At 40.1% G+C, this 12,746-nt stretch overlaps 1 protein-coding gene across 2 annotated transcripts; it reads left to right on the top strand.

The window, feature by feature from the left end:
- The first annotated feature begins 1,553 nt into the window (after window positions 1-1,553).
- On the top strand, window positions 1,554-12,670 carry nr2c2 (nuclear receptor subfamily 2, group C, member 2). 2 transcript variants are annotated; one of them, XM_046396062.1, is made up of 15 exons: window positions 1,554-1,711; window positions 3,153-3,237; window positions 3,540-3,635; window positions 3,884-4,084; window positions 4,239-4,344; window positions 4,453-4,632; window positions 5,229-5,385; window positions 5,513-5,603; window positions 5,943-6,088; window positions 6,503-6,683; window positions 7,008-7,129; window positions 7,612-7,751; window positions 8,092-8,229; window positions 8,350-8,455; window positions 8,866-12,670. In XM_046396062.1, exons 2-15 carry the CDS (start codon window positions 3,178-3,180, stop codon window positions 9,038-9,040), a joined length of 1,899 nt encoding a protein of 632 aa, XP_046252018.1. In that variant the 5' UTR covers window positions 1,554-1,711; window positions 3,153-3,177; the 3' UTR covers window positions 9,041-12,670. The 2 variants fall into 2 exon arrangements, 1 of the variants encoding a protein (XP_046252018.1); XR_006844022.1 differs by lacking the exon at window positions 8,866-12,670 and having other exon boundaries at window positions 7,612-7,783.
- The last annotated feature ends 76 nt before the right edge of the window (window positions 12,671-12,746 follow it).

Here is a 12,746-nt window from a genome sequence, read left to right as displayed (position 1 = left end):
GACACAAGATGCCTCCTACTTCACTGAAAAGTCGTTTTTCAGCGCACATGCACAAGAGCCTTCGAATGTACACATCAGTGAACCTGTTGCACAAGGTGTTGCAAGGGCTGCTTTAGTTACAAACTTCAAGTAGCAACACAAAATGCTATTTCCCAGTTATGGGACTAATAAAGGATTATCTTATTTTTCTTAAATATGGATGGTTTAACAGAACTATCATGCTTTTAATACATCAAAGATCTTTTTTATTGGGTTCTTGACAGTTTCTTAATGTATCATGAGAGCATGTAGCTGCATCGGTTTAATAAAAGGCCACGCTTCATACTGATGCTTTCATGCTGTTCATTTTCTTAAACGCTGACTCTGGAAAACCGTATAATTGTAGACAGTCACAAAAACACCGTGACAACGTTAGCGCCATAAACATGATGCAGAGTCCATCTCGCTTTCTTAACGTCGTGAGTCCGTCACAGGTTACATCTCTGTTGGCGCTCTACCCATAATCCTCGGGTCATGACCCTTATGTGACCCGTATACAACAACTCTTAAAGAAAAAAGGCACAATTCTCAAATGCACACCACTAACAACCAGTTTCCTAAAGCACAAACATGGAGTCATTTTCCACAACACAACTAAAATCATGAACTCATCATACACTTCAATGACCATACTGTTTCTCAGACAGTTACAGAGCATAAGCCACCATAAGCTGATGCAGACAATCATAGATTTAAATGACTCCCTGACTCTTTGAAAAACTCCCTTCAGGCAGGAGGTTACGGTCCATTCGGACCAAAACCTCACGCCACAAGAACAGCTTCTTCCCCTCTGCTGTTGGACTGTTGAACGCCAACTGACTAACATGCTGCCCTGCACTTCAGTTACTTCAGTACAGGCACTGATTTCTGCTCATGTCATTATCCACCTGCTGTTCATTTGCACTGTTTACCTCACCTACTTGCACTATACGTCCACCCTGCACTACCTCACTTTTGGAACTACCTCCAGAACCATATTTATTTTACTTATTTTATTTTGTTTTACCTTACTCTATTTTATTTTGTTCTACTATTATATGTTACTCGTTACGTTCTATGTATGCACCAATCACCAATTCCTAGTAATGTGAAACCTCTTCACTTACAATGGCAATAAAGACAATTCTGATGATTAAAATCTGTGGTATTTTGGCAGTATCTACAAACTGTGCCTCTTATGCTACTGTATGTGTTTCTTATAGCTATGTAAGAAAATGTAAACACATTGCTGTCATGGCAGAGACAGGGTGGCTGGCCTCCTCTCTGCTGACAGAAACACCACCTTTTTCAAATAATAAACAATTCAGGTCTGATTTCAAAGCTGATTAATACAAAGAATTTCTTATGGGTACGTATATCATTATATCACACATTTTTTTCTTTAATTATTTTAACGCTATAAACACATAACCTGAGAGCAAAATCCCTTGATGGTCAGACATGATTACGTCAGTCCTGTCTGGCTCGCGCAGTATGGGGGGGCGGGGGGAGGGCGCGTGGGGAAGCTAGCGAGAGAGGAAGGAGGAGGAAAAAAAAACAAAAAAAAACTCAGCCATCATCGACGCGCTGGCGGTGCCGGGTCACGAACTATGACCTTTAACAGAAGAAAACCAAAACAAATATTTTCTAAAATAGTAGAGAGTGCTAAATCTGTGACCACCGTTTGTCGGAGGTAAGTCTCAGTCCCCGGACTGAAAACCGTAGAAAGCTCTCCGAGATACTGGATGATAAAAGAGCGCAGCTAATCTGCCAGCTAGCTTGTTAGCCTGGAGTCTAGCTGCTCCGACTCCGGGAAACGAATGTGAAATGCTGGGCGCTGTCAAGGCTACGCCGATATGCTTTAGATAGTTAAACCAATAATTAGTATGTGACACTACTGTTGACGTAACCTGAACCAAAGCCTGCATGCGAGGCAAGGGACGAGACAGAGACAGTCGGCTCCTGCTGCAGCCCTTATTGCATTTACTTGTATGAAGCTAGCTCAGCTAAACGCTGAAAAGCTATAAATGCTGCAGATGAACTCGACCCTTTTACCTTTGCCATCCCGGGGACACAAGTGGGTTGAAATCACTATGACTTTGCCTTTGCTCACCAAAGCTACATTTTTACATTTATTATATATTTAGCAAGAGTAGCCCACTTTACTGTCTGGTAAGAAATCTGATCCAATATATTTATCATAAGGATTCGTCTCCAGTTTTATTGGCTGACTGCCAGATTCTCCATTTTGTTCTGTGTTGTGATGCGTTTGGGGAAGGAAGTATTGATGGACATTCAGTTAGACCAATCGGTTAACAATATGAGGCAGCATGCCCCTCCCTTTCATGGGTGAGCTTGTGAAGATACTGCAGGCACATAAATCAAGTTTCACTTATGTTGTCTTATTTATGCTGAATTATTTATCGTGATCCCAAATCAACAAAGACACAGTCAAAAAAGTCAAGTGCATGGAGGTAACCTATAGTGGGTGTTAGTAGATGTTATCATTTAATTTTGCAAAGGAAGATTCCCAAATGAACTGTGGTCACTCAAGTGAAATACAGATTTTCAAATATTAATAACCTGTGCGGAAGATGTCAGTGGATGGGATTAGGTGGTGTTAGGTGCTTTGCATATAAATTGTATTGAAAAGGGATCCTTGGATCGAAAGAGTGCTTTATTACAGTATTTCTCTACTGATTTTATGTACCTCTGCCAGTTTTGTCCACTTAAGTTTGTCCCTTTTACACCAGTATTGCATAGAAAGCAAAGGTTTGCAGACTCTTAGATTTCAATTCTTAGATTTGATGTACTATGCTGACAAAGATTGTTTTTTTGGTTGGATAAAAACATAATCCCCAGTGACAAATTGCTGTGCTGCAGCAGGCAAAATAAGATAAGATAAGAACTTTATTGATCCCACAGGAAATTGTTCAAATGTCCCCTTGAAGTCATCAACAAGAAATAAACTTTAAACACAGATAAAACATTTTATTTGGCAATGTCATAATGCATTCCTTTTGATTCACCATCACAACTTTCATATTTATAAAACCGTCCCAGTGTCGGCCAGCACTTCAGTTACATTTTGCACCACTCTGGTTGATTATTGTCTGTGATATCTTTCCAAACAGACTTCACTAATGACCTTACATCATCATGACGACCAACCTCAATCTGCTCTCTCAGCAGAAAGTGGACTCTGAGCACGAGGCAGAGGTGAGTGTTCAAAGGGAGACTTTCATGGTGTTGTTATTGGCAGTCTGAGTTGTTACATATAACCCATATGAAAGTTCTTTTAATTGAAAATACCATGGTGCACCTGTCTTTGCTCCCTTTGCTCTTTGCGACACTGCTTTGTAGACACACTTTCTGTAGACAGGTTCTCTAAACAGTTTTGACTTTTATTTATGTAAAAATGATGAACATTTCTATGCTTTACATAGTCTCAAGTGAAATATAATTGTGTTGCAAACTTATTGATTATAATGCATTGCATTGGAATGTGTTTCAAATTGCAGGTGTCATCCTCCCCTTCAGACTCGGTGATGAGTGAGTCTCCACAGCGCTTTCAGGTCATCTCTGCTGAGCCTGCCACAACACCACAGCAAATACAGGTAAGTAACTGTTGTACTCTCAACATTAGTTAGCCTCAGAGTATGTGACACTACCACGGCCTGTTGATGTCCTCTTTCGGCACTTTACCAGCAGCAACAAACAAGTTGACATTACAGCATGTGACTTAGCTCTCCTGCCATCAATGTCACTTGCTTCTATTTTTTTTTTTTTTTTTTACTTCAAGCCCATTGGTGCATGTTAATTTACACCTCCCTCTCTTTCTGTCTCCCTCGTCTAACACCCTCAGATTGTAACCGACCAGCAGACAGGTCAGAAGATCCAGATAGTGACAGCGATGAAGCCGCCCAGTGCTCCCAAGCAGCAGTTCATTCTGACTACAGCTGACAGCTCAGGGGCAGGCAAGGTTATTCTGGCCTCGCCAGATACCCACAACACTAAGCAGCTCATCTTCACGGCTACAGACAGTCTGATGCCAGGAAGGATACAGGTATAATTTCCCTCATGATATCAAGCCCTGGTATCATGATGTGATTATGATGTTGGCAATATTTGGTCTTGATATTTGTTAGGATTTTCAGACAGCGTTGTAACCGTGAGGCGAAATACAAGAGTAATGGCCTGTGTTTGACTTTGATTTTCAGATTGTCACAGATCCGGTGTCAATGGAACGGTTGTTAGGGCAGTCAGGCGACTTGAGTCGACCGCAGCCAGTGGAGTACTGTGTGGTGTGTGGGGACAAGGCTTCAGGTACTAAAGCTTACACAGTTGAGTTACTTGGTGATTTCTGTGTGTTTTTACTGACGTATCCCGCTGCTAAATCTGACACAGTGAGTCACACACTTTCTCTGTATTCAGGGCGTCACTATGGAGCGGTCAGCTGTGAGGGATGTAAAGGCTTCTTCAAGCGGAGCGTGAGGAAGAACCTGACCTACAGCTGTCGCAGCAAACAAGACTGCGTCATCAACAAACACCACCGCAATCGTTGCCAGTTTTGTCGGTTGAGGAAATGCCTTAAGATGGGGATGAAGACTGAATGTGAGTTTGTATCCAAATCCAGGTTACCATGCGAAAACATGTCAGCCTAAGTACAATATTACACAGAAGCAAGTCAGGTATTATCAGGTTATTTGCAATTCTTGAAAAGTATTAAACAGCTGAATTCACTTCATCTCTAAACAGCAACTGGAACTTGTGTTGACATGAATTGTGCATACAGGATGCTTTTTAATCCAGCTTGTGGACCTTCGGGCATCATCATCAGATCTGTAGAGAACAAAAGCTTGGGAAGATCATCATTTCGTTATGAGCATTAGTTTCTGTTACAGAAAAGTTGTTAATGATATTACCAAGAATCATTGTTCTATGCAGCTAAGAATTATTGGAAAATATTGCATAAATGTCAGTAAATTATTGCACTAAAAACATCTTGGTAACCCATACTGTTCGAACTGTTCTTTCTGATATTCTGTGCTTTTAAATTGCATTCTGTGTGGTACTAAATGTCACATTAGGTTAACACTGCATAAACCTGAATAATGCATCCCCGGAAGAACTTTCCTCTGGCATAATTTTAATTATTATAACTACTGGATAAAGTAAATGCAGTTTGTTTGCGTGCTGCTTATCCTCAGCTGTCCAGAGTGAGAGAAAACCCATTGATGTAGTGCCCAGAGAAAAGCATGCCAACTGTGCTGCCTCCACCCAAAAGATCTACATTCGCAAGGACCTAAACAGTCCACTCATCGCCACGCCAACCTTTATCTCCGATACAGAGGCAGATGGTTCCAGGTCAGTGACAGTTAAAGTTACAGACAGATCTCAGGCCTGGGCTTGGTGTGTTGATTTATCTCTCAGCTGTTGCTGCTGGTGTTAATGTTATACAAACTGGGTTTTGATGATGCTCTGCGTGGTGCAGATCCAGCCTGCTGGACCAGGGGATGCTGGTTAATATCCAGCAGCCGGTCATCCAGAGTGATGGAACTTTGCTGCTGGCCACTGACTCAAAGGTAAAGCTGCATTTACTTTAAACACATCATCTGCTTGTTCTGCTGCTGTCTGTCTCCTTTTGCTTCTTGTAATAGAAGCATGATTCATTTTTGCTATTGCATTATGAGGCTGTTATCATTGTATTACAGGGTAAGCTAAGTTTGAGCTTGAAAACTTGGGCAGACACTGCATTTTTATTTATCTTCATTGTGTTATTTTTGCATTTCTGCATGGCCAGAACCTACAACATTTGCACTGTATGGATGAACTGACCTGCCACAGCATTGATGCTCACACTGAACAACACCCTATTTTTTGTCTACAGATAATAATGATTGCATTGTTTCATTTGTCTTCAGATGGAGTCTAGTCAGGGGGACTTGGGGACACTAGCCAATGTGGTGACATCACTGGCCAACTTGAGTGACTCACTAAAAGAGAACCTAAACAATGGTGATACCGCAGACAGCCAACATGAGGAGCAACCTGCTAGTGAGATAACACGGTCAGTCAGCAGTGCACAGAGAGGAAGGGTGTGTGTTGGTGAGAGGTATCTGCAATGTCTCGTCACTCACTTTAACAGGCTCTCTGTGAGTTCTCTTTTCTTAGTTGTTCTTGACACCATGTGTCAGGTCAGTGGATTATTTAAAGAGGAACATGTTTGTTTCTGCAAAGGCGAAAAAGCTTAAAATGGCTGATAAAACAAATACTTCCTCCAGGACTTAATGTGTTAAGGTTGTATGGTTTTCAATGATTTAACCACTGACATTAGTTGGAGGATTTACACAGTGATTTTTCACTGTTTTTTATTTGATTTATAAATAGGGAACTCTTTATGCCAACTCAAGATCAGATCAGTAAAAAGTGTGTGTGTGTGTGCGTGCGTGCATGTGCGCGTACGTGTGCGTTTTGTGCACAGTGCCTTTGACACCCTGGCCAAAGTTTTCAACCCACATGAAGTAGGGGTTGAACAGAGACTGGCTGATAAGTCATTGCAGTGCGTCAGTGGAACAACCATCCAGCTGATTGGTCGAGACCAGGAGACCCCCATCATTGAGGTGGAAGGACCGCTGCTCACAGACAGCCATGTCAGCTTTAAGGTGGGTGAAGTCAGCTCATACAGCTAATGGACCAAAGCGCACTTGCCTCATGTTATTCATAATTTGGGGACATAAACTGACTCGGCTGTCCACAAGTGAGGGAATGGGAGACCTCTAATAAGACTGTTATGCATGCATATATATGTGACACCTTCAAGTATTTTGAACACCTCTGTTAAAACATACTGAAACTGTTCAAGTACCTTCTTTCCAAGGCAATTAAGATGCTTGTGTTTGTTTTACTGGCATTCATCTGTAGGTTGACATTTGCTTAATAACTTCCTTTCTTTTGTTTTCCTTCTCTGTGTGTTCATCTCTGTCTAGCTGACTATGCCCAGCCCCATGCCCGAGTATCTGAATGTACACTACATCTGTGAGTCAGCATCTAGACTTCTCTTTCTCTCCATGCACTGGGCGCGCTTGATTCCTGCCTTCTCAGCTCTCGGGTAAGAACTCATCTGACAAAGTAAGACTTCAGTTATACTGTTAATCGCCCGTGTCCCTTTATGTTAATCAGTTTTGGAAATTTAACATGTTGATCTCTGATCTGAATTGGACTCTGATGACTCCAAGTCATTGCAGCGTCAATCTTACCAGATTGGACGGTGTAACTTGTCTGTAATACTTGAATCACAGCACAAATGGGTTGGGGCCAATGTAAAGATATTCATGCAAACACTGGTATAGGTATAATTAAAATACATTTTACTGCTAGCTGTTGCACTTGACGCAGCAGCTGCTCCCATTTAGTCCCATAAATGGATTATTTCAGCACGACACTGCAAAATAAATAAAATAAACAGAACAAAAAACTAAAAATGTTAAACTTTGTGAACACTATAAGAATGCAGTGCATTTTCATCTTTTTATGTGCTCATACTTCTGTATCTGTTTTTTTTTTTTTTTTTTTTTGGTTCGTCTTTCTCAGTCAGGAGGCAAACACCAGTTTGGTGCGAGCCTGCTGGAATGAGCTGTTTACTCTGGGCCTTGCTCAGTGTGCTCATGTGATGAACCTGTCGACCATCCTCACTGCCATCATCAACCACCTTCAAAGCAGCATCCAGGATGGTATGGACCACAGACCTCGTCATCATTTCTCAGTAGGACATATACTTATAAACACAAGTCAAGAAATGTGAACTTCTTGTTGTTACCATAACAAACTAGTCCTAAAACGTAGCAGAACTGTTGTCACATTTCAATATTACATTTATGAGCCCCAAATAGGACTACATCATTGTTTATTTGTCCATGTCTTGTACATCATAGCTCAGATGGCCTACAATCAAACAACACTGTGCAATTTGTCATTAACTAACCGATGAGGAATTTCAGCTTTTGATGACGATTTTTCTCAAAGTGACAACTAAAAGTAAAATTGTGAAATCTACATTTTGTTGTCTCCCAGACAAGCTTTCAAGTGAGAGGGTGAAGCAGGTGATGGAACATGTTTGGAAGTTCCAGGAGTTTTGTAACAGCATGACGAGGTTGGAGACTGACAGCTACGAATATGCTTACCTGAAGGCTATAGTTTTGTTCAGCCCTGGTGAGTGTGCTTTTCATATTCAAGTTAATATGAGAGACATTAGGGCTAAAATACAAACAAATGACCGTACTTACTTATTTGCATTTTGGAATTTTTTTCACTGTGTGTTTGGCCCATCAGATCACCCAGGTGTGGACAGCAGTGGACAGATTGAGAAGTTTCAGGAGAAAGCATTGATGGAGCTGCAGGACTACGTGCAGAAGACATACCCGGATGACACCTACAGGTACATCCATACCTCCAGTCTGACCAGACAGCTTGAACTCCCCACCATAGTAGTGGCAAGTTAGCCATAGTGAATTACAGGTAGTTAAGATTTGGTTAAAAAAAACACATTGTAACAATAAGTAATAAACTGTCATCTAAAATAAGAACAGGACACACCTCCTCCCATCAGCCTGAGCTAGTTGTAATACCTAAACACCATGTGCTGTGTGAAAATACTATTCTGAAATTGTCTTCTTTTATCTAAGTGTTAAATAACACCCTGTTTAAACTCCATTAAAGTGAATACATTTCGGACGTGGCAGGAGGTGTTGATGGGCACTTAAGCACATCTGATAGGGCTGCACAGGGCTGTTACAGAGGGTTGAAGCATAAGTCTGGATCAGGAGTTGTTGTCCATTCTTTTCCCAGGTTAACACGTATCCTGACTCGTCTCCCAGCCCTGCGTCTCATGAACTCCAGCATCACAGAGGAGCTCTTCTTCACTGGCTTGATAGGTAACGTCTCTATTGACAGCATCATTCCCTACATCCTCAAAATGGAGACAGCTGAGTATAACAGCCAGGACTCTGACCCTACAGACTGACAAACCATCACTCCCAACACCCAGAACTGTGCAGTTAAAGATTCGAGAGTCTTCACTTCAGGTGCTCACTTCCTCTCTCAATAGTGAACCCCTTACTGTTGAACCATAGCCCAAAATCCCGCAGCGACCCCTTGTTTTCAAACGGTGCATGGTGCAAAATCAGTGTCCGAAATTAACTTTTTGACGCTCCGCCCAAGTTTCGTTATAGATAGATAGATAGATACTTTATTGATCCCGAGGGAAATTCAATTGTTGTTACAATTTTAGCATAAAATTCTTAATTGCAGCATTTATGAATTTTATTTTTCAAAAAATTTTAATGAAACAACAAGAACATGATGACAGATGTGGCCTATATATTTCCTCAAAGTAAAAAGAAAAAAATCCCAACTGTCCCACTTTAAACAACCCATCATGGCCATTTGAGTATTGATTTGTGAGTTTATGAGGTGCTCATGAATGCACCATGAAGTTCCTGTCTGTGCACACTTCACCATACAAAGTGATATAGATTTCAGAGTTTACAAGACGCACCTGAATGCCCCACCAACTCCCTGTTCTTGTTTGTGACGGACTCTGACACAGGCAAAAATCACCCCCTTAGTGACACCAAAAGGCAGTAGAGACTTTTTGTTATGAGACTACTTTGCTACAGAGATTTACCCTCAAGAGTGGCGGATAACCTTGTGAGATTTACACAGCAAACGGAATATCTGCCCGCAGTCGGCACCTGGCGGGCGTTAATTTTGGACCTTGAGCAAAGTAATTCAGGAATCTTTGGCAGATTAAGATAATCTGTCACTGGAGATCCAGGATGACACTTGGAATGTTTTCTTGAACCGAAGCGGTGTGGTAATCGTGGGTTTCTGGCCTAAACTCAGTCGCTCTGAACTGAATGAAAAAGGAATCCCCTGCAGCTGCATCTGCGCTCATCTCCTTTAATGTCTTTATCGCACTTCAAGATGATGCGAACTTTACCTTATCAACTACGCCTTTCAGCTTGCATTAGTCTTTCATCAGCCTTACCACGCTCTCATGTCGACAGCATGGATAAATCATCAGTACCTGTTGTTGCAGATATAAGGTGAGCTCTACTAACAAGCCCTGTCTGTGATCTAAAAATCACAGATACAAATCTTGCATGTGGAAATGTAACTTCATTTAAGACTGAGGTACAGCTAAATACCTGTTCCATAAAGCAGGCTAAGAAAAGCAAGGACTAAAGTCCAGTACCTGACTTGAATGAACCGAGCAAATCTTTCAGGGCTAAAAAGGCTCCCTAAAGATCAAATCAGGCTCACGCAAACAGACTAGTTTGAGACAGGTTCAACTAGCCAAGATAGGGCTCTTCTTAAGCATATACCACATGATTTAACATATATTCTGGTCTTATCATTCATTATTTTATTTATTTAAAAACTTACTTTTTTGACTGATAGTGGTTGACAAAGTCAGATATATATGGGAGCACACCAGGGAGTCAATGGTAAAATCATCACTGTTCTATTTGGTCAGTGTTACAGAAACTCAGTTTAAGCAACAGCTGAGGCTGACAATCAGTCTGCCCAGAACCAGGTTAGTTTCCCAGCATAAGTTGCCATAGTAACCGAGTTTGATTTTGCTTTAGGAAACCATGTACGCTAAAAATGAGTCAAGCCTAGCTTTATGCAGCAGGCACCTATTAGTTCTGTTAATTTAGGCTTTTACATAGACGTAAACGTTCTCCATTTTCAATTTTGAAACTGAAACATTTCCCTTGAAGGTACAAGACATAAATGTATAGTTCTTTAACAGTTTTTAAAAAGATTTAAAATAGTTGTTGGAATTAAAACTGCCATCAGGTACAAGAACTAAGTAAACCTCGATTAGTTCATCTTCAGTCGGTGTTCATATGGATTGGCTATCATAGTATTGATTGGGCCTGTCATGATAAGTACAGTACTTTGTTGGAAAGTTGGAAATGATATTATTTTCATTTTAAAAGCATTTTCTGCCACTGATAAAATGACAATATAAAAGCACGATAATGAAAGTACACCCTATCAAAGAGCAATTAACTTATTTACTTAATCATATGCAGACATTGGAATTGGTTAAAAATAAATAAAATGGACTTTCGGGGTCTGTTAACAAAAATGCACTTAAATAAATATTTAACATTTGAAAAAGGGGTTTAGTCATTCATTCCTTAATGAAATCTTAGCCACCTTTTGATTGGTCGTGTCCAGGATCATGTCTGTAGGTTGATCAGTCAATAACATGACAGGCCTAGCGTTGATCTACCACAGAGTCCATTCTCCTCGCATTATAACATGATCAACTTCTTTCAGTTTTAGTTTTAAGTCACATTCATGAGGTCACATCAGCCAAGTAGGCCAGTTTAGTTGAACATATAACCATTTTTTTATACTGAATGACACATAAGAGATTTTTAGATTTGGAAATGTGTTATGTTTAGGTACACTTATTTCACGTTATCGTGAATATGTTGCTAATCTAACCTGTGCAATCACCTCATCTCTTTTCCCTTTATGACAATCAATTCTATGTTATTTTCTACTGTCCCATCAGTTTCATGAGTGTTCTTTGCAGTCTGCATTTTATATGTGTTTATCAGTGGCAATTATTTCTTTGAAGGAATTTGATTGTCTTTAAGACTTTATGTTCAGAAATGTTACTTAGTAGCTATGCTGCTATTTTTGTACATGTGTTTGCATTTGTACTCTGCACATCAATCAGCTTTTCTGACGTTCCTCTGCGTTCATGCTGACTAAAACATTTTTTGTATGTTTTCTAAAAACGTTTAATTTGTTGTGAACAAATCCGCTTGTTGCATACTAAGTGTACTTAAAGTACTTTTGGGCAGGTTTCCCTGATTAGAAAAAAAACAAAAAACAATACGAGATTTCCTGGGAAGCCAGTCTCAAGTGCACTGACATCTTAAAGACCATATAGAGATGTGCATTGGCTTGCCCACTTGTGAAGAATAAAGCATCCACAGGGATGTAAACAAGGATTATGTCTTGTGAGAATAAATGTCACTTATTTGGGTTTAAAACCCACAGAGACTTTGTAAAGGCACTGTCGTGAATTGACCTTTGTACATGTAATTTCATAAAAATGAGTGCATGTTGTTTTTAAGCGGGGTTTTATAATCTTGTTGCTGTCTTGTCCTAATAAGGAGCATTGTTATAATTTTTATAGTGCATTGCAGTGCATGATGAAGTTGCTTAAGTGCATTTTATTAAATGCTGTATGAATAATGTTAATTTAAATGTCGTGGCTTTAAAATGTTTACCATGAGCAGCACCCACATTAGAAGAAATTAGATCAGAAAACTTTCTTTCAGTTTTGTGGACTGAGTATCCTATGGTTAAAATTTTATACTATGTAAATGTACTTTGTTTTTTTGATCATGTAAAATGTATTTCTTCAAACATTGAGACTGAGACATCCAAACAACATTCATGTTTTGCTCAAGTTTGTCACAACCCTACATTTCTACCTCACATCGATGATGATATAAAACAAATGTATTAATGACTGAGCTCCTGTATCAGCATTCCAGTCTCTGAGGCTGGCTTCTCTGAAGCCACACATTATAAAAGTAATAAATGATTAATTATGAAATATGACGTGAGTGAGTCTGTTCATACCGAAGGCAGAAGATGAGAAGGTTGTTTCTATCAGATGTTGAATGTTACAG

This window comes from Scatophagus argus, chromosome 8 (genome assembly GCF_020382885.2).
Source record: "Scatophagus argus isolate fScaArg1 chromosome 8, fScaArg1.pri, whole genome shotgun sequence".
In the NCBI taxonomy this organism is placed as follows: Eukaryota; Metazoa; Chordata; class Actinopteri; family Scatophagidae; genus Scatophagus; species Scatophagus argus.
The sequence above is the reverse complement of the archived record's forward strand: the minus strand, read 5'-3'. Positions and strand labels throughout refer to the sequence as shown.

What these genes read in the sequence shown, in the direction of transcription:
- nr2c2 (XM_046396062.1), top strand. Translation starts at nt 3,178, where the DNA reads ATGACGACCAACCTCAATCTGCTCTCTCAGCAGAAAGTGGACTCTGAG. An exon ending in ACAGAGGCAGATGGTTCCAG is followed by an intron (nt 5,386 to 5,512) that starts GTCAGTGACAGT and finishes TGCGTGGTGCAG; the next exon opens with ATCCAGCCTGCTGGACCAGG. An exon ending in CCTGCTAGTGAGATAACACG is followed by an intron (nt 6,089 to 6,502) that starts GTCAGTCAGCAG and finishes TTTTGTGCACAG; the next exon opens with TGCCTTTGACACCCTGGCCA.